Here is a 24,570-nt window from a genome sequence, read left to right as displayed (position 1 = left end):
ATTCGTCCTGACAGGCGAGGCAGCATTCGCTCTGCAAGATGAGGCTGCATTAGTCCTGAAAGACGAGGCTGCATTCGTCCCGAAAGACGAGGCTGCCCACGTCCCGAAAGACGAGGCTGCCCACGTCCCGAAAGACGAGGCTGCCCACGTCCCGAAAGACGAGGCTGCCCACGTCCCGAAAGACGAGGCTGCATTCGTCCCGAAAGACGAGGCAGCATTCGTCCTGAAAGACGAGGCAGCATTCGTCCTGAAAGACGAGGCTGCATTCGTCCTGAAAGACGAGGCTGCATTACGTCCTGAAAGACGAGGCAGCATTCGTCCTGAAAGACGAGGCTGCATACGTCCCGTCTTGAAAGACTTAGCGCCCAGCGTTAAGGCAAAATGATATTCACTATGCCACTCGGCGCGTTCGGTTCCGATCAGAGGGTTCATAAAGCCGACTGGCGCTCTGGGACAAAAACCGAGTCAATGATGGTTTGTAAGCATTGATATTAGCAGAGAATATCTATGACTTAAGAATTGCCATTAAAATCAAAAGTGATGCAATGCAAAATTCTAAAAGCAGTGTAAGAATCTTAACGTTCAACGCTCTTTGCTTTACCATGGCAAGGGCGAGCATTCTTGGGAACGTTAACAGGAACGCTCGCGAGGGCGTTTGCTCGTGAGCTAACGCCTCTCGTTTCCTTTCGCCGATCGACGTTCCTTCTCCCATGGGCCGGGGAGCTTGGAAGAGGTCTAAGGCTAGGAAAACAATGTCCCTGTGCTGAAAGAATCCAATGCCTAATTTAGCACTGAAAACTTGCACTATTAAACTCTTACACAAAAAACCATAATTAGTCCTGCCCGTTGTGAGAGAACTTATTCTTCTGCCACGGGCTTGAATGAGAAAGCAAAATCGTCTCTAGTACTTGCTATATAAACTGTAACAAAATATTTTTTATAAAATATAAAACTGACATTTCCATAATAAAATAAACTTTCAAACATACTTACCCGGCGGTCACAAAACGAAAAAACCACCGGGCAAGAGTTGAGAATAAAAATAGATGTAGAAGACACTCACCCGGTAGTTACATATAACCACCGGTAAAATTAAATATCATAAATACCTACCCGGCAGTTACATACAAACGCCGGGAAAGTTATATGTTAAAGATTAAAAAGAACAGAAAAAAGGGAAAACAAATGTAATCCACAATTAATTCAAAAGGAATTCAAAAACAAGCGAGTTGTAATGATAAAAAGAACAGATATAGCAATAACGTATCTATATATATAAATGTAAACAATAGGAACATATAAATGAAAAAGCTACTAAAACTAGAATTTCCATATAAATTAGTTGTTGTTGGAGAATAATAGCCAACACTTTAATTCCCATATCGAAAAGAACGCTACCAAGGCATGTTGGGACTGCACCGAGAGTAACGAGTAACAGCGCAAATTAACCATACGCTAGTTCTATTTAATTTATGAAATTAGATCGATGATTTAAAGAACGAACACCAAATGGACAAACATTTCTTTAAAATTTTACATTAAAAGTTAAAAAACTTATATAAGTGGAATTCCTCCCATTCTTGCATAAAACAAATAAAGAGAATTGCAAGACATACATGAAGATTACATCACACGACTGTGACGTCATAGAGTTGCCTGAACGTATTTCCGTCATCAGGATTAAAAACTTCGCAACTAAAATATAGTGCACAATCAAAACCTCTGCATACAAACTGTGAGGATCAACCGACACTTTCGGTAACCTCATGTTGCATACATCACTCGCACAAACACGAAAATTAAGTTATCACTCATGATAAACAAAGTAAATAATAATAATAAAACACGATTGCCAAAACCCTAAATCAGTGTACTTCACCAAACGAAGTCCAAAAAAGCGAAGAAGGGAAAATGATTCGAAAAACTCTCAATGGTGGACCGACGATGTTCTCGATCCAGCCGGCAGAGATGAACTGAAGTCTTAGACATGGGAATGATTCCTTGGACCACCCTGTGACGGGTGTTACCACCTACCTCCCAACCACCACAAGGCGGTTGCCTCGTTTTGAAAAATTCTGCCGATTTAGAGATATCAGCTATATATATATAACTGCCAGGTAAGTACTATTCATAAAAATGATACATGTGACAATGGCGTGAAATCTCAAAGCAATTGTCCTCGGCGCACGGCGCCCCCACCTAAACCTACGTCTATCCCCATGCCGGCTACAGAAGGTAACAGGGAGGCCATTCAACAATATCTGAAAGAACTTTATGCCTCCATCACATTCAACACATGCGTCCACCAGCCCTCCCCATGATGGCGGGCCCACCGATGCGCTTGATGGTTGACTCAGACGCTAAGCCAGTCGCCCCTCACACCCCCATTCCAGTAGCGTTACACTGGCAAGAAACCGTGAAAGCAGGTCTGGACCAAGACGTCAAAATGGGAGTTATCGAGCCAGTGCCCGTAGGAGAGCCCGTGACATGGTGCCACAGAATGGTAGTCTGCGCCAAGAAGACGGGCAAGCCTAGAAGGACGGTAGACCTTCAGGCTCTCAATGCTTATGCCACTCGCGAAACACACCACACCCAATCGCCCTTTCATCAGGCCCGTTGTGTCCCACCGGGGAAACTAAAAACAGTGTTCGATGCCTGGAATGGATACCACAGTGTACCACTGCACAAGGATGACCGCCACATGACCACCTTTATCACACCCTGGGGCAGATATTGATACTGTGTCGCCCCACAAGGCTATGCCGCGTCAGGCGATGGCTACTCAAGGCGATATGATGAGATAGTATCCTACATCCGTGACATGACGAAATGCGTTGATGACACATTACTGTGGGCCGACACTATTGAGGAGAGCTTCTACCAGGCAGCCACCTGGCTCGACGTCCAGAGGAGAAACGGCATCACCCTCAATCCCGACAAATTTTTGTTTGGCTGTTGCGAGGTAGAATTCGCCGGCTTCACCATCTCAATGGACAGTGTGCGCCCTTGTGCGAAATACCTGCAGGCAATATCAGACTTCCTACGCCCGAAGAACATTACCGACGCTCGATCGTGGTTTGGCCTAGTAAACCAAGTGTCTTATGCTTTCAGTATGGCTGAGCGCATGCTCCCATTCCGCGAGCTACTGAAACCCGAAAAGGCATTTACGTGAACCGACGATCTTGAAAGCGCATTCCAAGCATCTAAAGAGGCCATTGTAGTTGAAATTACCAACGGGGTGCGCATCTTCAACAAAACCAAGCCGACATGCCTTGCGACCGATTGGTCTAAAGGCGGCATCGGTTTCTGGCTGTTCCAAAAACATTGCCAATGCCCAACAGACAAGTCATTCTGCTGCCGCGACGGTTGGAAGGTGACCCTGGTCGGGAGTCGTTTCACGCACCCAGCCGAATCCAGGTATGCTGCGATAGAGGGGGAAGCCCTGGCGTTAGCCGATGCCCTTGACAAATCATGCTATTTTGTCCTCGGCTGCTCAACCCTGGTCATTGCGGTAGATCACAAGCCACTATTAAAGGTGTTGGGGAACCGATCCCTGGATGACATCCCGAATCCCCGCCTGCGCAACCTAAAGGAGAAGACACTGCGCTACCGCTTCCGCATCGTATACATGCCAGGAATGCGCAACAAAGCAGCTGATGCCATTTCACGCCATCCAAGAGGCGACACCAACTCCATACTGTCGGTCCACCACGATATCCTTGCCGGCATACGCATGAGGGACTGTGACACATGCACGATTGAAGAGCCCGCATACCTCACAGCCCTATATTACCTTCCAGCGGTCACCTGGGACCGTGTACGGGAATCTACAGCAAGCGATCCCGCCCTTCATGCGCTCACAGAGCTCATCGAACATGGGTTCCCGACGTCAAAAGATGACATACCACAACACCTCCGTGCGTACTACCGCCTACGGAACGAGCTCACCACCTTCGACGGTGTTGCATTGTTCAAAGATCGTGTTATCGTCCCCACGTGCTTGCGCCAGGGTGTCCTATCCGCATTACATTCGGCACATCAGGGCGTTTCCATGATGACTGCTATGCAGAGGCATCAGCGTACTGGCCAGGCATTACCGCAGACATACAGGCGACTAGAGATAACTGTGAGGATTGCCACCGCATGGCCCCTTCCCAACCATCCGCCCACCCTACCCCACCCGTCTTGCCTGTTTACCCATTCCAGTCGATGTGTGCCAACTACTTCACTCACAAGGACGCCCACTACCTGGTAATTGTGGACCGATACTCGAACTGGCCACTTATATCAAAGTCTACCAGTGGTGCCAAAGGACTAAATAACAACCTGTGCCGTGCATTCGTAACATACGGAATTCCTGAGGAACTTGCCAGCGATGGTGGGCCAGAATTCACAGCAACCGAAACACGTGGGTTCCTGAGAGACTGAGGTGTCCACCACCGACTGTCGTCAGTAGCATTTCCACACAGCAATTGCAGAGTGGAAATCGGAGTGAAAACGATGAAGCGCCTGATTACTAACAACATGGGGACAAATGGAGACCTGGACACAGATGCCGTTCAGAAAGCAGTCCTCCAGTACAGGAACACTCCAGACCCAGTCACCAGAATCTCTCCAGCCATGTGCGTCTTCGGTCACCCGATCCGCGATCTCATCCCTATCCTTCCTGGGAAGTACAACCCCCACACCACATGGCGCGAAACCCTGACATCCAGGGAAGAAGCACTACGCAAGCGCCATGTTCGCATGATGGATACTTGGTCACAACACACTCGCCGTCTGCCACCCCTACGGGTTGGTGACCATGTTCGCATCCAAAATCAAACCGGCCCTAATCCCACCAAATGGGACAGGACCGGAACAGTCGTCAAGGTAAGGCAGTACGACCAGTACGTGGTAAAGGTTGATGGCCCGGGCTGAGTATCGCTGCACAACCGGAAATTCATGAGAAAGTTCACACTGGTTACGACCCCGACAGAGCCGCAAAATATAACCTTTGGTAGCATACCCTTCAACCACCCGCAAGCGCGGCCCCGACCAAGCCGAAGGAGACTAACCGACACGTACCAACACCATCGGACCCGCCTGGTGACCAACCACAACTGCTGGCTGACTGACATTACCCAACATCAGTTGATCAACCTCCCCCACTCACGCCTGTAAAGCCGGCCAACCACACTCGCCAGCTTATACACACAACGCCAAACTCCACTGCCCCCACCAGCAACACCAAGTCGTGTCAGACCTTCAACGCCAGCCGCTCCACCCCGACTAGCAAATCCCATCCCACCAATTGGTCTCGCCGTGGGCCGGCCATCCAGTACTGTCAAAACGCCCAAATGGCATGAAGACTATGATTTTTCATCTCATGCTTAACATGTCTATGTCCATTGTCGTAGAATGCTCGATCGACCTGATATTACATCAGACATTGCATTACTTTCATCAGTGTAATTATTGCTTTGTGTAACTTGACTAGTTTGAAGAATGTTTGATCAACCTGTTATTAGATTAGATGTCGTATTACCATCCTCATTACATTCATTTATCAGTATGATTTACAGAACTATCAGACTGTTCAGTGAAGATTTACCATTTTAAATTCAATGACACAGTTAATTACTGTTCAAACTTAATCAGTCTCTTCCTAGCCGATCAAGACTTGGGAGGAAATAGAGAAACATGACTTACAAACGTCATCTGTGTGTGACACTGTGAGCGTTGTAGAGCACACCCCTCGCTTGTAGCTCGTTTGTACATTTTTTATATGCCAAATACAAATGGAAGTCATTCCTATTTAGATAGCAGCTTTTTTAGGGGGTTGATAATGGAGGGAAAGTATGAGTAAAGGACTCAAGCTTCTCTAGTTAGGGAAAATCCAAATTTGTCATTTGTTCTTATACAGATACAAACCCTTGTCCTTTACATAGGAGACTCGTCCTTAGGTGAGAGCAAGTCCCCATTCCAACTGACTGAAAACTTATTTTGGGATACTCATAATTTGTGCATTGAGATATGTACAGAAATAATTAAGGATCCTAACACCACATACACTAGTGGCTTAGCAATATCAGCTGTCCACAACCCTGGAAAGGTTTTTGATGCTGTATCCCACAAGGGGGAAAGAACAAAAGCAAAAGAAAAAGCCAGTCAATCTTTCATTTCATCCTAGACCTGCACGTATCTCTTGCCCTTGATCCTGTGAGAAGAGGCAAGATCGCTATACCATGCGCTGTGCTGCTGCAGCAGGCCCTATGGCAAATGTCTAGACCCGAGTCACATCCCTCAGGTAAAAGGCAGTAAACGTCTGAAGTTTCCTTACCACAGCTTGTAATACTGTACCTGCACCACAGAGAGATTCTAATAAAAATCTGAAATAGTGTTTACACCACTGACTTGAGATCTTTCTGAGGAAGAATGACAGGATGGCGAATGCTTTACCCAAGAGAGGGGAAGATGAAGAAAAGAATAAGAGCCAGACAAACCTTTTCATTCATGCAGACTAAGACCAGGTAACAATGCCCTCAACCTTCTGCTACTTGTCCACTAAGGAGCCTGAGGTTTTAAACCAGCTGTTGTGCAGCCACCACAGTGCCGATAGAGAACATATCGAGCCTCATGTGGGTCACGTCTTGCAGGTAGTGGGCTGTGAAGGTCGTCTGACGCTTCCACACCCCAGCCTGAAGAACCTGCGTCACTGAGAATTTTTTCTTGAAGGTCAGGGACATAGCTACGCCCCTGATATCATGTGCTCAAGGGCGACGTGACGGAGGGTCTGGATTCAGGGACAGATGGATCACCCTACGAAACCATGCCCAGATGGTGTTCTTGGTGACCCTCCTCTTAGTCCTCCCAGTGCTAACAAACAATGCTTGCACCTGAGGACGGACTGCAGCCGTTCTTTTGAGATATAGCGTCAGACTCCTTACTGGGCACAGTAGGAGATGGTCTGGGTCATCTGTTAAAGAACGAAGACTCGAAATCTGGAAGGAGTCGAACCGAGGGTCCGCCACCCCCGGATTCTGAGTCTTAGCAATACTGTAAACTCAGGGACGAATTTGAACGTTACCTCCCCCCATCCCCTAGAATGGGCGATGTCATATGAGAGACCATGAAGTTCACTGACTCGCTTGGCCGATGCCAAAGCTAGTAGGAACACCGTCTTCCAAGTTAATTGGCGATCTGAAGCCTGGCGTAATGGTTCATAGGGAGGTCTCTTAAGAGACCTGAGAACTCAAACCACGTTCCATGGAGGAGGTCTCACTTCCGACTGAGGGCAGGTAAGTTCATAACTTCGTATGAGTAGGGAAAGTTCCAGCGAGGAAGAAATGTCCATTCCTTTGAGCCTGAAGGCTAGACTTAAGGCTGAGCAATAACCTTTCACCGCCGAGACTGAAAGGCGCATTTCTTCCCGCAAATATACGAGGAACTCCGCTACTGTTGGAATAGTGGCATCGAGTTTAGAGAGACCGCTTCCACGACACCAACCACAGACGACTTTCCACTTTGCCTGGTAGACAGATGCGGACGATTTTCGCAGATGTCCAGACATCCTAATAGCAACTTGCTGCGAAAATCCTCTCTCAGCGAGGAGATGCTGGATAGTCACAAGGCATGAAGTCGTAGCAAAGCTACGACTTTGTGGAAGATGTTGGCATGTGGTTGTCTGAGTAGATCGTGTCGCGGAGGGAGTTCTCTCGGAAGTTCCGTTAGGAGTTGCAGAAGGTCCGGAAACCATTCTGCGTGATGCAATAGCGGAGCTATGAGGGTCATTGAAAGATTGACCGATATTCTGGTCTTGTTGAGCACCCTCCTCAGCAGACAGAACGGGGGAAAGGCGTACACGTCGATGTTGTCCCACCGTTGTTGGAAGGCATCTTGCCAGAGAGCCTTGGGATCCGGGACTGGGAAGCAGTATAGCGGAAAATGGAGTTTTTATGATAAAACAAAGTTTTATGAATACTTACCTGGCAGTTATATATATATATAGCTGATATCTCTAAATCGGCAGAATTTTTCAAAACGAGGCAACCGCCTTGTGGTGGTTGGGAGGTAGGTGGTAACACCCGTCACAGGGTGGTCCAAGGAATCATTCCCATGTCTAAGACTTCAGTTCATCTATGCCCGAACTGTCTCCTGAGGGGAGGTGGGTGGGCCTTAGAATATATATATAACTGCCAGGTAAGTATTCATAAAACTTCATTTTATCATAAAAACTCCATTTTTATGAATAGTACTTACCTGGCAGTTATATATATATAGCTGATTCACACATTTGGAGGAGGGAAACAGACAGTAAACATCGTTGGGGAAACAACAAAAGAGTTGTAGGAGATAAAAACACCTTGATTCCTTGCCTGCTAAGGTAGCTGATTCAAAGGTACAGCCTTTAGAGTGGCTTTCCCTTAGGAGTTATCCAGGAGTAAGCCTGCAAAGCTGCAAAAAACTCAATCGAGTCTGTCAAAGGGATAAGACCAACAACTTGACTAGACTTCAGAAACTACCTTCGCCCCATATAATAAAAACTGCAACCTTACTCAAACCAACCACCTAACCCTGCAACATAGACATAAACTATCTATCTAGACTGAGGGAACCGCACCACAAGACGAAGTTCACAGACCATCATAAAAACACAAACCCTCATACATGCATATAAACCAAGGTTGAGTGGGGTTATTAACTCCTTTGCCTAATACAGAAACCGCAGCTATGTATGGGCCCAAGGTATAGCACTTGCCAAAGTCTACTCTCACCTCTCCAAGTTAATGAGAAGCGAAGACAGAGTTGCTCCTCCAGAAAATAGCATCCATGAATAGCCTAACTAACATATATTCCTGATATGCCAGAGAGGTAGCAATGGCTCTCACTTCGTGAGCCCGTAATTTCAACAGGGCGAAGTGTTCCTCCTCACATAAGAGGTCGTGAGGTTAATGACATCAAACGTCGTAGGACAGGGTTACGAAGAGTTCTCACTCTTTACGAGAAAGATGAACCTTAAGCCACAAACTGCCCTATCCTAATTGAAGTTCACCCTCTTCCCAATCGCCTGGACTTCGCTGACCTCTTGGCATTCGCTAGTGTCATAAGGGAGAGGGTTTTCTTTGCTACAACCCGAAGAGAGGCTAGCGAGATAAGTTCAAATTTCTTGGAGCACAGAAACTTAAACACCACATCCAGGTTTAAGAGTACCTATTACGTCGTCTGAAAAGGCCCAATGAGGTCCTGCAAACCTTGACTTTGGGACAACTCTAGGCCTCTATGCCTAAAGATGGCGGAGAGCATACTGCTGTATCCATTGATGGTAGATACAGCCAGCTTAGCATCCTGTCTGAGGTCCAAGAAGAAGTCTGCAATCTGGCTCAGAAAGGTAGTGGATGAGGAAACCTGTGCCGCCTGCACCAAGCTCTAAAGGTCTCCCACCTAGATCGGTAGACTCTTTGTGAAGAGATCCTCCTTGCTCTGGCGATAGATTTCGTCGCTTGTGCCGAAAAGCCTCGAGATCTGACAAGCTTCAAGTCAGTCTGAAGGAAGTCAGTTGAGACCAAGGGGGGTAAGATGATACCTCTCGAAGTGGGGCTGTTTGAGAAGATCTGGACTTGCCGAAGTCTTCTTGGGAAGTCCATCAACACGCCCATCACTTCCGAAAACCATTCCCTAGCAGGCCAGAATGGCGCCGCTATGATCATTCGCCCCGAATCGAGGAGAGCGAATTTCCTGAAGACCAAATTGATGATCTCGAACGGGGGCAACGTAAACATGTCCACCCCTGTCCAATCCATCAGGAAGGAGTCCACTGCCAGAACTTCCTCATCCGGGACTAGGGAGCAGCAGTAGGGGGTCCTCTTCTTCCAGGTGGAGGCAAAAAGGTCTGATACAGGTCTGCCCCACAACATCCAGAGACTGACAGACTTGCGGGTTGAGAGACCATTCTGAGGGAAAAACAAGTCTCTTCCTGCTGAGCATGTTTATCCCGATGATTCTTGCCCTAGAACAAACCTCCTTTCTAGATCCAAGAAATCAGAACGAAGGCGTCCTTGATCTCGACACACGATTCAACTAGTGTGATCACGAAGTCCTAGATTCTCATGTTCAAAGTCATGCCCCATGCTGGAACTTTGACATCAAGCGTCCTGAAAGACGAGGCGCCGATAGTCCTGTAAGACGTGGTGCCAAAAGTCCTGTAAGACATGGAGCCGAGAGGTTAACAGAGCGAGACGCTGAACGTTCTAAAAGACAAGGTGCTGAGCGTCCTGGTGTCAGAAGAGAGACTTCTTGCTGACAGGAAGACCTAATTATTCGATAGGCTCAACATTATCTAAAAATCAAGATACAGGGACGCTCTGATTTCTCCAGAGAGCAGCATTCCGCTACATAAAGAAAAAGTTACGTGAACATGAGAGGGGCGGAGCTGAGATCAAAACACACGCCCGAAACTGACCCATTCTTCCTTGTAAACAAACTCCAGATAAAGTTTGATTGCATAGCCTGCCACTTAGACTCCTCTCTAGAACTGGGAGAGAGAATCGTTGTAGCTAAAAACTAAAGGAGGTTTCCCTATAAAAGGAAAAAGTAATCCTCCTTCAGAAGAAGTACTGACCAAAGGTCTGCTCCCCTCTTCTCCAAAGATTTTGATGTCTCCGTGGAGGACTTTGACTTCTGAACGAAGGCGTAAAGAGCATTTACGTCCAGGACCGGACAAAAGACTCCCTCTCCCAAAAGAGAGACATTGAAGTTGCAAAGTCGGTTAGGCAGAAAAGTCTTATTGGAGTAACTAACAAAGGAGGATTCACTAGGAAAAAGATTTCGCATCCATCCCAGAAAAAACACGGACCAAAGGTCTGCTCCTCTCTCCCAGGCTCGCCAGAAGTAGCAAAGTCTGGATCCTACTGTTGTTAGTCATCAAATGTTTCTGTTTTAAGAAACAAAAATTAATATATTCTTAAAGCTCCATTAATGACCACGTGAAAACTCAGAGGGTGGGGAACATGGAGCAACTGAACTTAGGATCCTCTCCTTCTGTTAACCTCAAACAATTCAACAGGAGAAAAGTGATCACTAAAGTCATCCTTGACAGAGAGCTTATAAGACGTGGCGTCGCCCTGAAAGGACAAGGCGGCGATCGTCCTATCATCCTGAAAGACGAGGCTGCCCTCGTCCCGAAAGACGAGGCTGCCCTCGTCCCGAAAGACGAGGCTGCCCTCGTCCCGAAAGACGAGGCTGCCCTCGTCCCGAAAGACGAGGCTGCCCTCGTCCCGAAAGACGAGGCTGCCCTCGCCCCGAAAGACGAGGCTGCCCACGCCCCGAAAGACGAGGCTGCCCACGCCCCGAAAGACGAGGCTGCACTCGCCCCGAAAGACGAGGCTGCACTCGCCCCGAAAGACGAGGCTGCACTCGCCCCGAAAGACGAGGCTGCACTCGCCCCGAAAGACGAGGCTGCACTCGCCCCGAAAGACGAGGCTGCACTCGCCCCGAAAGACGAGGCTGCACTCGCCCCGAAAGACGAGGCTGCACTCGCCCCGAAAGACGAGGCTGCACTCGCCCCGAAAGACGAGGCTGCACTCGCCCCGAAAGACGAGGCTGCATTCGTCCTGAAAGACGAGGCAGCATTAGTCCCGAAAGACGAGGCTGCATTCGTCCTGAAAGACGAGGCAGCATTCGCCCTGAAAGACGAGCCTGCATTTGTCCTGAAAGACGAGGCAGCATTCGCCCTGAAAGACGAGCCTGCATTTGTCCTGAAAGACGAGGCAGCATTCGCCCTGAAAGACGAGGCTGCATTAGTCCTGAAAGACGAGGCTGCATTCGTCCTGAAAGACGAGGCTGCATAAGTCCTGAAAGACGAGGCAGCATTAGTCCTGAAAGATGAGTCTGCATTAGCCCTGAAAGACGAGGCTGCATTCGTCCTGAAAGACGAGGCAGCATTCGCCCTGAAAGACGAGGCTGCATTTGTCCTGAAAGACGAGGCTGCATTCGCCCTGAAAGACGAGGCTGCATTAGTCCTGAAAGACGAGGCAGCATTCGCCCTGAAAGACGAGGCTGCATTCGCCCTGAAAGACGAGGCCGCATTCGCCCTGAAAGACGAGGCTGCATTAGTCCTGAAAGACGAGGCAGCATTCGCCCTGAGAGACGATACAGCATTCGCCCTGAAAGACGAGGCTGCATTCGCTCTGAAAGACGAGGCTGCATTCGTCCTGAAAGACGAGGCAGCATTCGCTCTGAAAGACGAGGCTGCATTCGTCCTGAAAGACGAGGCAGCATTCGCCCTGCAAGATGAGGCTGCATTAGTCCTGAAAGACGAGGCAGCATTCATCCGGAAAGACGAGGCTGCATTCGTCCTGAAAGACGAGGCTGCATTCGTCCTGAAAGACGAGGCTGCATTCGTCCTGAAAGACGAGGCAGCATTCGTCCTGAAAGACGAGGCAGCATTCGTCCTGAAAGACGAGGCAGCATTCGTCCTGAAAGACGAGGCTGCATTCGTCCTGAAAGACGAGGCTGCATTCGTCCTGAAAGACGAGGCAGCATTCGTCCTGAAAGACAAGGCTGCATTCGCCCTGAAAGACGAGGCTGCATACGTCCTGTCTTGAAAGACTTAGCGCCCAGCGTTAAGGCAAAATGATATTCACTATGCCACTCGGCGCGTTCGGTTCCAATCAGAGGGTTCATAAAGCCGACTGGCGCTCTGGGACAAAAACCGAGTCAATGATGGTTTGTAAGCATTGATATTAGCAGAGAATATCTATGACTTAAGAATAGCCATTAAAATCAAAATTGATGCAATGCAAAATTCTAAAAGCAGTGTAAGAATCTTAACGTTCAACGCTCTTTGCTTTACCATGGCAAGGGCGAGCATTCTTGGGAACGTTAACAGGAACGCTCGCGAGGGCGTTTGCTCGTGAGCTAACGCCTCTCGTTTCCTTTCGCCGATCGACGTTCCTTCTCCCATGGGCCGGGGAGCTTGGAAGAGGTCTAAGGCTAGGAAAACAACGTCCCTGAGCTGAAAGAATCCAATGCCTAATTTAGCACTGAAAACTTGCACTATTAAACTCTTACACAAAAAACCATAATTAGTCCTGCCCGTTGTGAGAGAACTTATTCTTCTGCCACGGGCTTGAATGAGAAAGCAAAATCGTCTCTAGTACTTGCTATATAAACTGTAACAAAATATTTTTTATAAAATATAAAACTGACATTTCCATAATAAAATAAACTTTCAAACATACTTACCCGGCGGTCACAAAAAGAAAAAAACCACCGGGCAAGAGTTGAGAATACAGTAAAAATAGATGTAGAAGACACTCACCCGGTAGTTAAACATAACCACCGGTAAAATTAAATGTCATAAATACCTACCCGGCAGTTACATACAAACGCCGGGAAAGTTATACGTTAAAGATTAAAATGAACAGAAAAAGGGAAAACAAACGTAATCCACAATTAATTCAAAGGGAATTAAAAAACAAGCGAGTTGTAATGATAAAAAGAACAGATTTAGCAATAACGTATCTATATATATATAAATGTAAACAATAGGAACATATAAATGAAAAAGCTACTAAAACTAGAATTTCCATATAAATTAGTTGTTGTTGGAGAATAATAGCCAACACTTTAATTCCCATATCAAAACGAACGCTACCAAGGCATGTTGGGACTGCACCGAGAGTAACGAGTAACAGCGCAAATTAACCATACGCTAGTTCTATTTGATTTATGAAATTAGATCGATGATTTAAAGAACGAACACCAAATGGACAAACATTTCTTTAAAATTTTACATTAAAAGTTAAAAAACTTATATAAGTGGAATTCCTCCCATTCTTGCATAAAACAAATAAAGAGAATTGCAAGACATACATGAAGATTACATCACACGACTGTGACGTCATAGAGTTGCCTGAACGTATATCTGTCATCAGGATTAAAAACTTCGCAACTAAAATATAGTGCACAAACAAAACCTCTGCATACAAACTGTGAGGATCAACCGACACTTTCGGTAACCTCATGTTGCATACATCACTCGCACAAACACGAAAATTAAGTTATCACTCATGATAAACAAAGTAAATAATAATAATAAAACACGATTGCCAAAACCCTAAATCAGTGTACTTCACCAAACGAAGTCCAAAAAAGCGAAGAAGGGAAAATGATTCGAAAAACTCTCAATGGTGGACCGACGATGTTCTCGATCCAGCCGGCAGAGATGAACTGAAGTCTTAGACATGGGAATGATTCCTTGGACCACCCTGTGACGGGTGTTACCACCTACCTCCCAACCACCACAAGGCGGTTGCCTCGTTTTGAAAAATTCTGCCGATTTAGAGATATCAGCTATATATATATAACTGCCAGGTAAGTACTATTCATAAAACTTGAAATTCAACGCTGTAGCGAACAGATCCACAGTCGGGGAACCCCACAAAGTCAGGACTTTGTTGGCTACTAGACGATCCAAAGACCACTCGGTACTCGTTATCTGAGACGCTCTGCTCAGATTGTCGGCGAGCATATTCCTCTTGCCCGAAATGAAACGTGCCGATAGTGGAATCGAGTGGACTTCGGTCCATCTCAGTATCTCTACTGCAAGATGGGATAGCTGCTTTGAAAAGGTACCTCCTTGCTTGTTGATGTAAGCCACTACTGTGGTGTTGTCGCTCATCACCACCACAGAGTGACCCGCCAGGTATTGTTGAAACTGTTGAAGGGCCAAGAAAACAGCCTTCATCTCTAGAAGATTTATGTGGAGGCACTTCTGATTCTGACCACAGGTCTGAGGTCCTGTGGTGCAGAACGTGGGGCCCCCACCCTTTCTTTGAGGCGTCCGAAAACAGCATCAAATCCGGGAGGGGAGGACGAGAAGATCCACTCTTCGTAGGTTCTTGTCTGTCACCCACCATTGGAGGTCCGTCCGTTCCGCAGGTCTCATAGGGATCATCACGTCCGGGGAATCGTAACCTTGATTCCACCGGGACTTGAGTCGCCACTGGAGGGATCTCATCCTGAGGCGACCGTTGGGAACTAGACGAGCCAAAGATGAGAGGTGACCGAGGAGACGCAACCACGATTGGGCTGGAAGTTCTTCTCGTCTGAGAAAAGGGCTTGCGACCTTCTTCAGCCTTGCTATCCTGTCGTCTGATGGGAAGGCTTTGTGGAGATTGGTGTCTATAATCATGCCTAGGTATACCAGTCTTTGAGTGGGAAGCAGAGAGGACTTCTCGAGATTTACCATGATCCCCATATCCTGGCAAAGTCCCAGAAGTTTGTCTCGGTGTTGAAGAAGGGATGACTCTGAGTCTGCTAGGATCAGCCAGTCGTCCAGATAACGGAGGAGATGGATGCCGATCCTGTGTGCCCACGACGATATTGGGGTGAACACTCTTGTGAAAACCTGTGGTGCTGTGGAGAGATCGAAACACAGCACCCTGAACTGGTACACCTAGGCTGAATCTTAAGTACTTCCTTGAAGACGGATGGACTGGGATCTGGAAGTACGCATCCTTCAGATCCAGTGTACACATGAAGTCATGCGGTCTCACTGGAAGTCTGACCGTGTCTGCGGTCTCCATGCTGAACGGAGTTTGCTTGGCAAATTTATTCAGAGCCGAGAGGCCAATGACTGGTCTCCAGCCTCCAGACGCCTTCTTTACAAGAAAGAGTCAATTGAAGAAGCCTGGGGACCCGTCGAAGACCTCTTGGAGAGCGCCCTTGCTGATCCCATGGCAAGGGAGCTCAATGACACTGGATTCGTCATCAGGGGAGGTAGAGATCTTGTGAACGGGACGCGATATCCCTGACTGATTACGGAAATCGTCCAAGAATCGGCCCCGAGTTGCTGCCACCTGTTTGCGCAACTTTGTAGGCATCCACCCACTGGTGGACGTGCAGGGGGACTGCCAATCCTAGCGTTTGCGGCCTCGGCTGCTCCCTCTAGGATTCTTCCCTCCCCTGGTGGACTTCTTGTCTTTCCTGTCCTTGACAGGAAAGGGCTTAGACACCACTGTCTTCGCTGCCGTTGTCGGTTTCGTGGTCTTGATAGGACGGGGCTTCTGGGGTGCTGGAGGCTTATAGGACTTGGATGTCAAAGCCCTATGAAGGGGGGAGTCTTGGTGGGACTTCCTCCACCTCTCAGCAGCATGCTCCACGTCTTTAGGCTCGAATAGGTTCCTTCCCTCCACGGAAGAATGTCTGGGCCTGCTTATCTCGGTACTAGGGACCTTCTGAAGGAACCTCCCAGCCACTGCCACTGTTTCAGGATGGTGTTCGCCCACAAGTTCGAGACTTGGTGGGCCAGAAACAAGATCGTGCGAGTGCCTGAGAGTAGAAAGGTCTCCATAGCTTTCCTGGTACGTTCTTTGGAGAAATCCTCTGAACGTATCAGGATACCTTAGGTCCTAACCAGATATCAAGCCACGAAGTGGCCTGCATAGCACACTTCGCAACCTTCTCCTGATTAAGGATCTCAGCCGCCGAGAATGAGACCTGCCGGTTGGAGAGTCTCTCAAGAGGGACTCCCCAGGTAAGCTCTCCCAAAGAATGGTGAAGGGGAAGAGCTAAACAAGGCTCCACTAAGATCTCGAAGTACCTCCTCTGCTGTACCCGAGGAGGTGGAAGAAGCTTGTTGCCGGCACTGGATCAGCTGGAGGAGGCTAGCTCAGAGAGCTGGACCACGATCTTGTCCCTGGTACTCTTAACCCCCGGAGACCAGGGCAAAGCTGCACTGGCCTTAGAGGGTTTTTGAGTCCAAAATACTCGGTCCAAGACCGTGTCTTTGCCCTCTCGAGGGGGAATCTCTGAGTCAGCAAACCCATTGAGAGTCCTCATAAGGGTCAGAACCTGCCAAAATGCATGTTCTGACTCCTGCAGCTCTCCTCCGGATGGACTAGCAGCGAAGTCTCCAGTCCCTAACGGCTCTTCCTGGGGAGACTCGCGGACGTTCTCTGAGTGACCGGCTGGCTCCGTTTTAAGTCTTGACGAGTATTTCAGTACTGTTTTGGAGTCCTTCGACTCCCTCCTGGGAGGGATGCAGGACTCCAACAACGACGGAGGTAGGCTCTTCTCCGCCCGAGAAGACTTTTCAGCGCTAGGTGGGGTTTCCCTCATTGGTGCGATGGGGGAACGTCTCACCTCACGTGACTCCCCTGTAGACGGGTAATCCTCGTCCGAAAGGGAGGTAGAAAAAGTCGGGGGGGGGGGGGATGCGGCGCTGGCGACCTAGCCATGCGTTGTCCTGCAGCCTCGCGCACGGGAGGGTATTGACGATCACGCGATGGGGAATACCCGAGGTCGCGCGCGGAAGACTGCTAGCGCACGGGAGGGCGATTGCGAGGGCACGCGGGCGAGCGATGGGGCGTAGAAGCGTGCGCATGAGACATCGGCGAGTGCGCAGGAGGCTGATTGTGCGCTCGCGCGCAAGGGTGAATATTCGCGCACGCAGGAGATGTCGTCGGGCGCGCGCGCAGGAGAGATATCCCTTGCGCGCGGGCGCGCAGCCGAAACCTGCGTTCGTTGGCGCACCTCTTGTGGGCGCACGTCAGGCTGGCAGTGTGTAGCTGCTGTAGGAGATGGGCATGGGCGCGTGTAGGTGAACGCGCGCGATTGCGCACTGCCGAAGGATGGTGCGCAGGAGAAAGCAGGCGGCGCGTTGGCGAGCGCTGATGAGTAGAAGTCTTGGACTTCCCTACCACACCCAGATCCGAAGATCGTGGGCGCGTAGGAAATCGTTGGCATGCAGGCGAGCGCTGGCGCGCTATCTCAGGAGCAGCAGCAGCAGGTGAGTGCTGGTGCGCTATCTCAGGAACCTCAATGCGGTCAGGAGATCGTTGGCGCGCATGCTTAGCATGTCGCGTACGCCCTTGTTGCCCCAAAGGGACAGGTTTAGTTGGCGCATAAAGCGCATCAGCTGCCAGGAACGGCGACGGCAGGTCAGCAGGTCTGTCGGGTGGAAGGTCGATGTGTCCTTTGTAAGGACAACCTTTCACCGAAGAGGATCGCGAACGATCCGCTGAGAGGTCCAGGGTCGTAGCAGGAACAGTCGGTGATCGATGACGAGGCTCCTCTGCGGCGGACTGCAACGACGATGATGAACCAAAGAGGCGCCTCCTCACCGACTTATAAGGTGAAGGAAGGCCTCTCCGGCGAAGAGGAAGGCGAGCCTTGCGACGTATACGCCCTCTGGGGGCCGTTGGATCAGCAAGCTGACCTTCAGCAGTCCTCCGAAGAGGAGTCTCTGTGAGTGAACTCCCCCGAGGGGAAGAATCACCGACAGGAGAGATTGTTGGACTTAGTTTCTCCCTCGTAGGTTGGGCAGGAACGGAAGAAACTAAGCCTTCAGCTACTGCGGGGTGAGAAGATGCAGAGGTATTAGGAAATACCGCATTGGATACCTCTGACACCACAACGTTGACAATACACAGAGGATCAACCTCTGCCAAAGTCGGCGATTGCTTGACAGCGGCACCCAATCGGATGATGTCAATCAGAGCTTCCTTGGAGGGCGAACCCTCGAGCCCCAAGGAAGACAAAAGCTGGAATAAATAGGTTACATTTAAATCCTCCCCCAGGGGAAGAGGTGGAGCTGCCTCGCTAGGGGAGGCAACGCCACCTCTCAAACTCCGAGATCGGGAAACAGAACCACGGTCTACGCTACCACTCGCCGGTCTCTCGAAAGAAACCAATCGAGTGGGAGCTTTGGAGGAGGTTTGGGCAACGGAAGAGGAGTCTTTGGGATTTTCTCCTTTCAAAGAAATCTTCGAAGGAGAAATATCCCGCCTGGACTTCTTGCGTCGCCGAAAAACCTCTCCCACTGAGAGGTAGACCACTCCCTACACTCACCACACTTATTACTACGATCACACCGTTAGCCCCTACAGTAAGGACAATGGCTGTGAGGGTCCGTCTCGACCGCCGACATAAATGTACCACAAGGGCGGTCGGGTAATCCAGGACATTTGCACATGTTCGCAGAGGCCAACTTCACACTCAAACCTGTAGGAGAAAGCAAAAAGACATTAATGGCTGTCAGAGAGGCGAGGGTGAGAGCGGACACGTCCGACTACCACCCGTGCTGAGAGCAAAGTGAACTCAAGCACAGGTGTGTATGAGAGGATGGGGGGGGGGGTAGCAAGCTACCCTCCCTACCCCCCGCTAACTAGCGGTGTGGTAGTAAACCCTCGTTAAAATTCTAATGGCTCGTCATTTCAGCTACGACGAAAGTAATAACCCCTATTAAATAGCGTGGTTTGTATGTCAGTTACGGAACAAACACTTATTTAGTTTGACAGGTCTCCAAAACGCTAGGAAGACTTTTTCATAAACCAATAGGGTATTTTATAGTTGTTAACAGGTAATAATATTGTTCCATTAAACACCAAAAATAGAAAGCCTCATCTTTGACTGCTCTATTTGCCATGATCTCTCTTCACCGCACGCACAAATTCGGAACACAACGTAGGAGGTCGTTACCCGACGCCAACTAAAAAAGAACTGAGGAATTAAAGTCTTCAACACACCAGAGACGGACGGGTTCCAACGCTCACTACTTAAATATAACAATTGTTTATATAGTAAAACACAATGAAAAGCTGAACTTTTGCATCATTAAAGGACAAGGGGTTTGTATTTGTGTAACAATAAACATACCATATGTTCTTGGAGGTTGTTGGTGCATTAAACCCACCTCCTAAAGTTAACGCTTATTCATCAGTGACTAGGTAAGACCTGTTGTACATGATCAGCATCCCTAAGCTACAGTCGAACATATATAAAATCTTATGGGGATTTTGCAAGTTCAGGTTAGGGAAAGGAATTTCATGGAGACCGCCTAGCTTAGCCGGGTATGGAAACAGCATCTTAAGACAGGTTAGATCGGGGTGTGTTAGGTTGGGAAGTACTGTATTAGGCTAGGGTGTACCTATGTGGCATGCATTCTGTGCTTTTAGCATGACTATAATCACACAGGGCAACTTGTAGAATGGTGGACACACTCGCCAACTAGTCAAAGTAGAGGTAATTAGGAGAAGTTAGCAGTCCCAGTAAACATACACTTATGCAGGTAAGGTTAGGTATCTGTATTTTAGGTAATGCCCCGTTTCTAAGATTTAGTAGAAAGGAATTTAACCTTCCTAACTATACAATAAGCTCCCACTAGACATCCAAAAGACTGAAGATATTAAGGTTTTGAAATGGAAACTTAAGACTTTCTTGCTCTGCGAGTGCTTCGATAGTGTCGATTTAACAATAAACGAGCAATTTGAAGTGTGAAATGTTGAAGGCTTTTGAACGAAGATGATAAATGACTGTGGAGGTCCTGTAGAAAGTAGGCTTCCCCTGCTGTATGGGACCAGAAAAACGGCCTTAAAGTAAAGTGACTATGCTCGAGATGACCAGTGTCCACTAATCTATAAACGCGCCATACATCAAACGTGGTTTTTGGCTTATTTTCAAGCAACAGCTGGTAAAAAAAAAATGCTATGCAAAATTACTGTAAGCATTTACCAGATTTATAATCCAGTTCACTAACTGTTCTTTAATTTGACAAATTCATCAACAAATGTTCACGTAAGTGTTGAAATTTCCTTAATTTCTTTTTATATCCACCTATTTTCCCATTTTCATGAATTGGATATAATTTGTGGAAAGTTTTGAGTCTAATTCGTTAACCATTCATTTATTTAATGAAATGCAGACCGAATTCATCACATTACATATATATATAATATAAGAACACAATATTTCCGTTATAGAAATCCCGGTGCACGTGTAAATATTAACCACCTTTTGCCTAGAACACGTTACTGAAGCAACTATGTATAACTCTCTAGCTTAGCCTAGCCTCCAATAAAGGCAATGAATATGTTGAGTAAATGAGTAAAAAAGGAATAAAACAGCAAATAAATGACTTACAAGACAATATTGGCCCCCGATGCACCTGTAAATATTTACCCACTTTTGCCTAGCTACGTAAGCTTTTCTACGTTAGCCTAGCCTTCAATAAAATCAATGAATATGGAGATTAAATGAGTAAAAAACGAATTAAACAGCAAATAAATTACTTACAAGACAATATTGGGCCCCGATGCACCTGTAAATATTTACCACCTTTTGCCTAGCTACGTAAGCTTCTCTACGTTAGCCTAGCCTTCAATAAAAGCAATGAATATGGAGAGTAAATGAGTAAAAAACGAAATAAATAGCAAATAAATGACTTACAGGACAATATTGGCCCCCGGTGCACCTGTAAATAATTACCACCTTTTGCCTAACTAAGCTGTTCTCTGTTAACCTAACCTTCAATAAAATCAATGAATATGGAGATAAAATGAGTAAAAAACGAATTAAACATCAAATAAACGACTTACAAGACAATATTGGCCGCTGTGATGCTAACTGGTGCTGTGTAGTTCAGGAAAAATGTTGAAGCAAAGCACATAAAAGTCAGGGCGGCCAATGTGCTCAGGCTAAAGGCGCTCACGGCATTGGCCCGTGACAAAAACGTATGCATTATCTTTCCTTTTTTGTTATTAAAGCTCAAACAAAAATACAGTGAACATTCAAAATATGTTTTAGGAACCAGTCGATTGCAATTGCCAATTTGCCCGACTAGTTATCGTATACAAGTGCTACACGTCACTCAACACCAGGGTTGCCAGGTATGGGGATTTATCCCTAGAGTTTGGGATTTTGGGTGTCTGATGGGGATATTATGTTCAAATTTCTATGAAGAAAAAAAAGACGAGTAAACTTTAATATTGTTGCAATTAATTTGCTTGCGCTTATATGAAGTATATTGAGTAATTTCTATTTTAGTAAAGCCTGCGTGATCAAGACAGAGGAGAACATATTTGTGGAAATGGGGATTTTTAGGTTGTTTTGGGGATATTTTATGAGTTTTGGGGATTTTTACACTAACCCACCTGGCAACCCTGACACAGACAACCCTAAAAGCTCATGGATTAAGACTAAAACGCTCAGATGAAAGTAATGTCTCTTATCATTATGGACACATTTTCACTTTCTAAATAAATTAAATGGGTTTGATTTAATTAAAAGTACAATTTAGATAGATTATTTATCTAAATTTTTATTTTCTACTGATTACAATGCTTAGGCAATCACTAAAACGTTCAGATGAAAGTAATGTCTCTTATCATTATGGACACATTTTCACTTTCTAAATAAATTAAATGGGTTTGATTTAATTATAAGTACAATTTAGATAGATTAATTATCTATCTCTTTATTTTCTATTGATTAAAATGCTTAGGCAATCTTCCAGCGTTCTTTAAAACAAGAAACTATCGTTACATTCATCTGAGTTTTCGAGGAATTTTGCCCTAAAATTAATTCTAAATAAATTAAATGGGTTTAATTTCATTATAAGTACAATTTAGATAGATTATTTATCTAACTTTCTATTTCCTACTGATTACAATGCTTAGGAAATCTTCCTGCGTTCTTTAAAACAAGAAACCATCATTACATTCATCTAAGTTTTCAAGGAATTTTGCCATTAAATTAACATACCTTAAGTAACTAATACAATAATTTCAAATATACTAATCATACATTCCTATTGCTTCCAGCTGACCAGCTTAGTAATGAAGAAATATGAGAAATAATACCAAATATGACCACAGCCGTTAGCAACCAAAACAAGTTTTGTCGATCACCCTGGAATTAAGGGCGGCTTTTCGTATGATATTCTCATGCAAATCATGAATTCCAATGCAAGAAATATCAGAATTGACATTAAACTAACACGCTAGGCTATAATTGAACAAATGTCATGCAGATTAGTGAAAAATATCAATTGTATGTGTGAAAAAAAAATGTGTAATTTTTTAATCCCAGACGTTAGAACACAGCCTAATTTCCTTTACCCGATGGCATAGACACTGATATATGTGTGACCCTGAAGTTCATAATTAGCATCAACTCAAAAGATAGGAATTTGGAATACTTATATCCATAAAAAAGAAGAGGAAAAACTGAAGTGGTGAAAAAAAAATGTAAAGAATGACCCAACAAACAGTATCATAGCTAAGGTAGGATCTGAGTGGCCAGGGGTCACCCGGTCAAAGGTTTGGTCCCCCAGTTGAAATTCCTTTGAATCTGAACTTCATTATCATTTCCCCTTACGCATATTGCCGCAAAGGTCATCGGTTAGATTTCGTCAGTCATCTTTATCTTAACCTTTTAAATCAATACTTCCCCATTCATCATCTCCTACTTCACGCTTCCTAGTCCTCAGCCATGTAGGCCTGGGTCATCCAACTCTTCTAGTGCATTGTGGGGCTCAGTTGAAAGTTTGATGAGCTAATCTCTCCCAAAGAATATTTTGTTATGTTTTAAACACATGTACATACATACATACATATACCGAGGGACTTCCCCCAATTTTGGGGGGTAGCCGACATCAACCAATGAAACAAAAAACAAAAAAGGGGACCTCTACTCTCTATGTTCCTTCAGTCTAACAAGGGACTCAACCGAGTTCAGCTGGTACTGCTAGGGTGCCACAGCCCAACCTCCCACATTATTCACCACAGAAGAAGCTTCATAATGCTGAATCCCCTACTGCTGCTACCTCCGCGGTCATCTAAGGCATCGGAGGCAGCAGCAGGGCCTACCGGAACTGCGTCACAATCGCTCGCCATTCATTCCTATTTCTAGCCCGCTCTCTTGCCTCTCTCACATCTATCCTCCTATCACTCAGAGCTTCCTTCACTCCATCCATCCACCCAAACCTTGGCCTTCCTCTTTTACTTCTCCCATCAACTCTTAAACACATGTGCTGTTGATTTTATTTTGATCGGATTTGATTCATTCTAGGGGTTTAATGATATCTATTTGACCCATTTACGTGCAATTAGTGTTTTAGCTGAGAAAATGTTCTGAAATATTTATTTATAACTGTGCTGTATATCTAGATAGAATATTTTGCTTCTTGTTACTTTTAAAATCGAGCTGAAAAAAATAATGTATATGGTTACAGGTTTTCAACACAAATGATATTTTTGTTCATGAAACTTTGATCGATCTTAATGCTATCAATTTCTGCATGGAGGGATTGGACCTATAGTTACAGTTTTGATTAGTTGCAATGCAAATTGCTACTTCTGCTTGGAGTTAACTTCCAAAGAGAGGAGAAGAAGAAAGAATGAGATAGGATGAAATTTTGGAGGGTCATATAATCGATTATATGTATTATTTGGATATATCGATATAAGGAAATTATACAATACATAAATGAAAATTAAAACTTGATTATATAAATTAGGTTAGTATTGAATATAACATTATTATTATTATTATTATTATTATTATTATTATTATTATTATTATTATTATTTTTATTATTATTATTATTATTATCATTATTATTATTATTATTATTATTATTATAGCTACAACCCTAGTTGGAAAACCAGGATGCTATAAGCCCAGGGGCTCCAACAGGGAAAATAGCCCAGTGAGGAAAGGAATCAAGGAAAAATATTTTTTTAAGAAGAGTAACATTATAACAAATATCTCCTATATAAACTATAAAAACTTTAACAAAACAAGAGG

At 46.0% G+C, this 24,570-nt stretch overlaps 1 protein-coding gene across 1 annotated transcript in view; it reads right to left on the bottom strand.

The window, feature by feature from the left end:
• The window catches only part of Spase22-23 (Signal peptidase complex subunit Spase22-23), a 51,363-nt gene extending 29,750 nt beyond the window's left edge, over window positions 1-21,613 (bottom strand). Inside the window, exon 1 of the mRNA XM_068388026.1 lies at window positions 21,360-21,613. Coding sequence (XP_068244127.1) covers window positions 21,360-21,502 — 143 coding nt within the window. The 5' untranslated portion in view covers window positions 21,503-21,613. The remainder of the gene's footprint in view (window positions 1-21,359) is intronic.
• Window positions 21,614-24,570: the final 2,957 nt, after the last annotated feature.

Source organism: Palaemon carinicauda, chromosome 15 (assembly GCF_036898095.1).
Source record: "Palaemon carinicauda isolate YSFRI2023 chromosome 15, ASM3689809v2, whole genome shotgun sequence".
Classification (NCBI taxonomy): Eukaryota; Metazoa; Arthropoda; class Malacostraca; order Decapoda; family Palaemonidae; genus Palaemon; species Palaemon carinicauda.
This window is presented reverse-complemented; position numbering and strand designations above follow the sequence as displayed.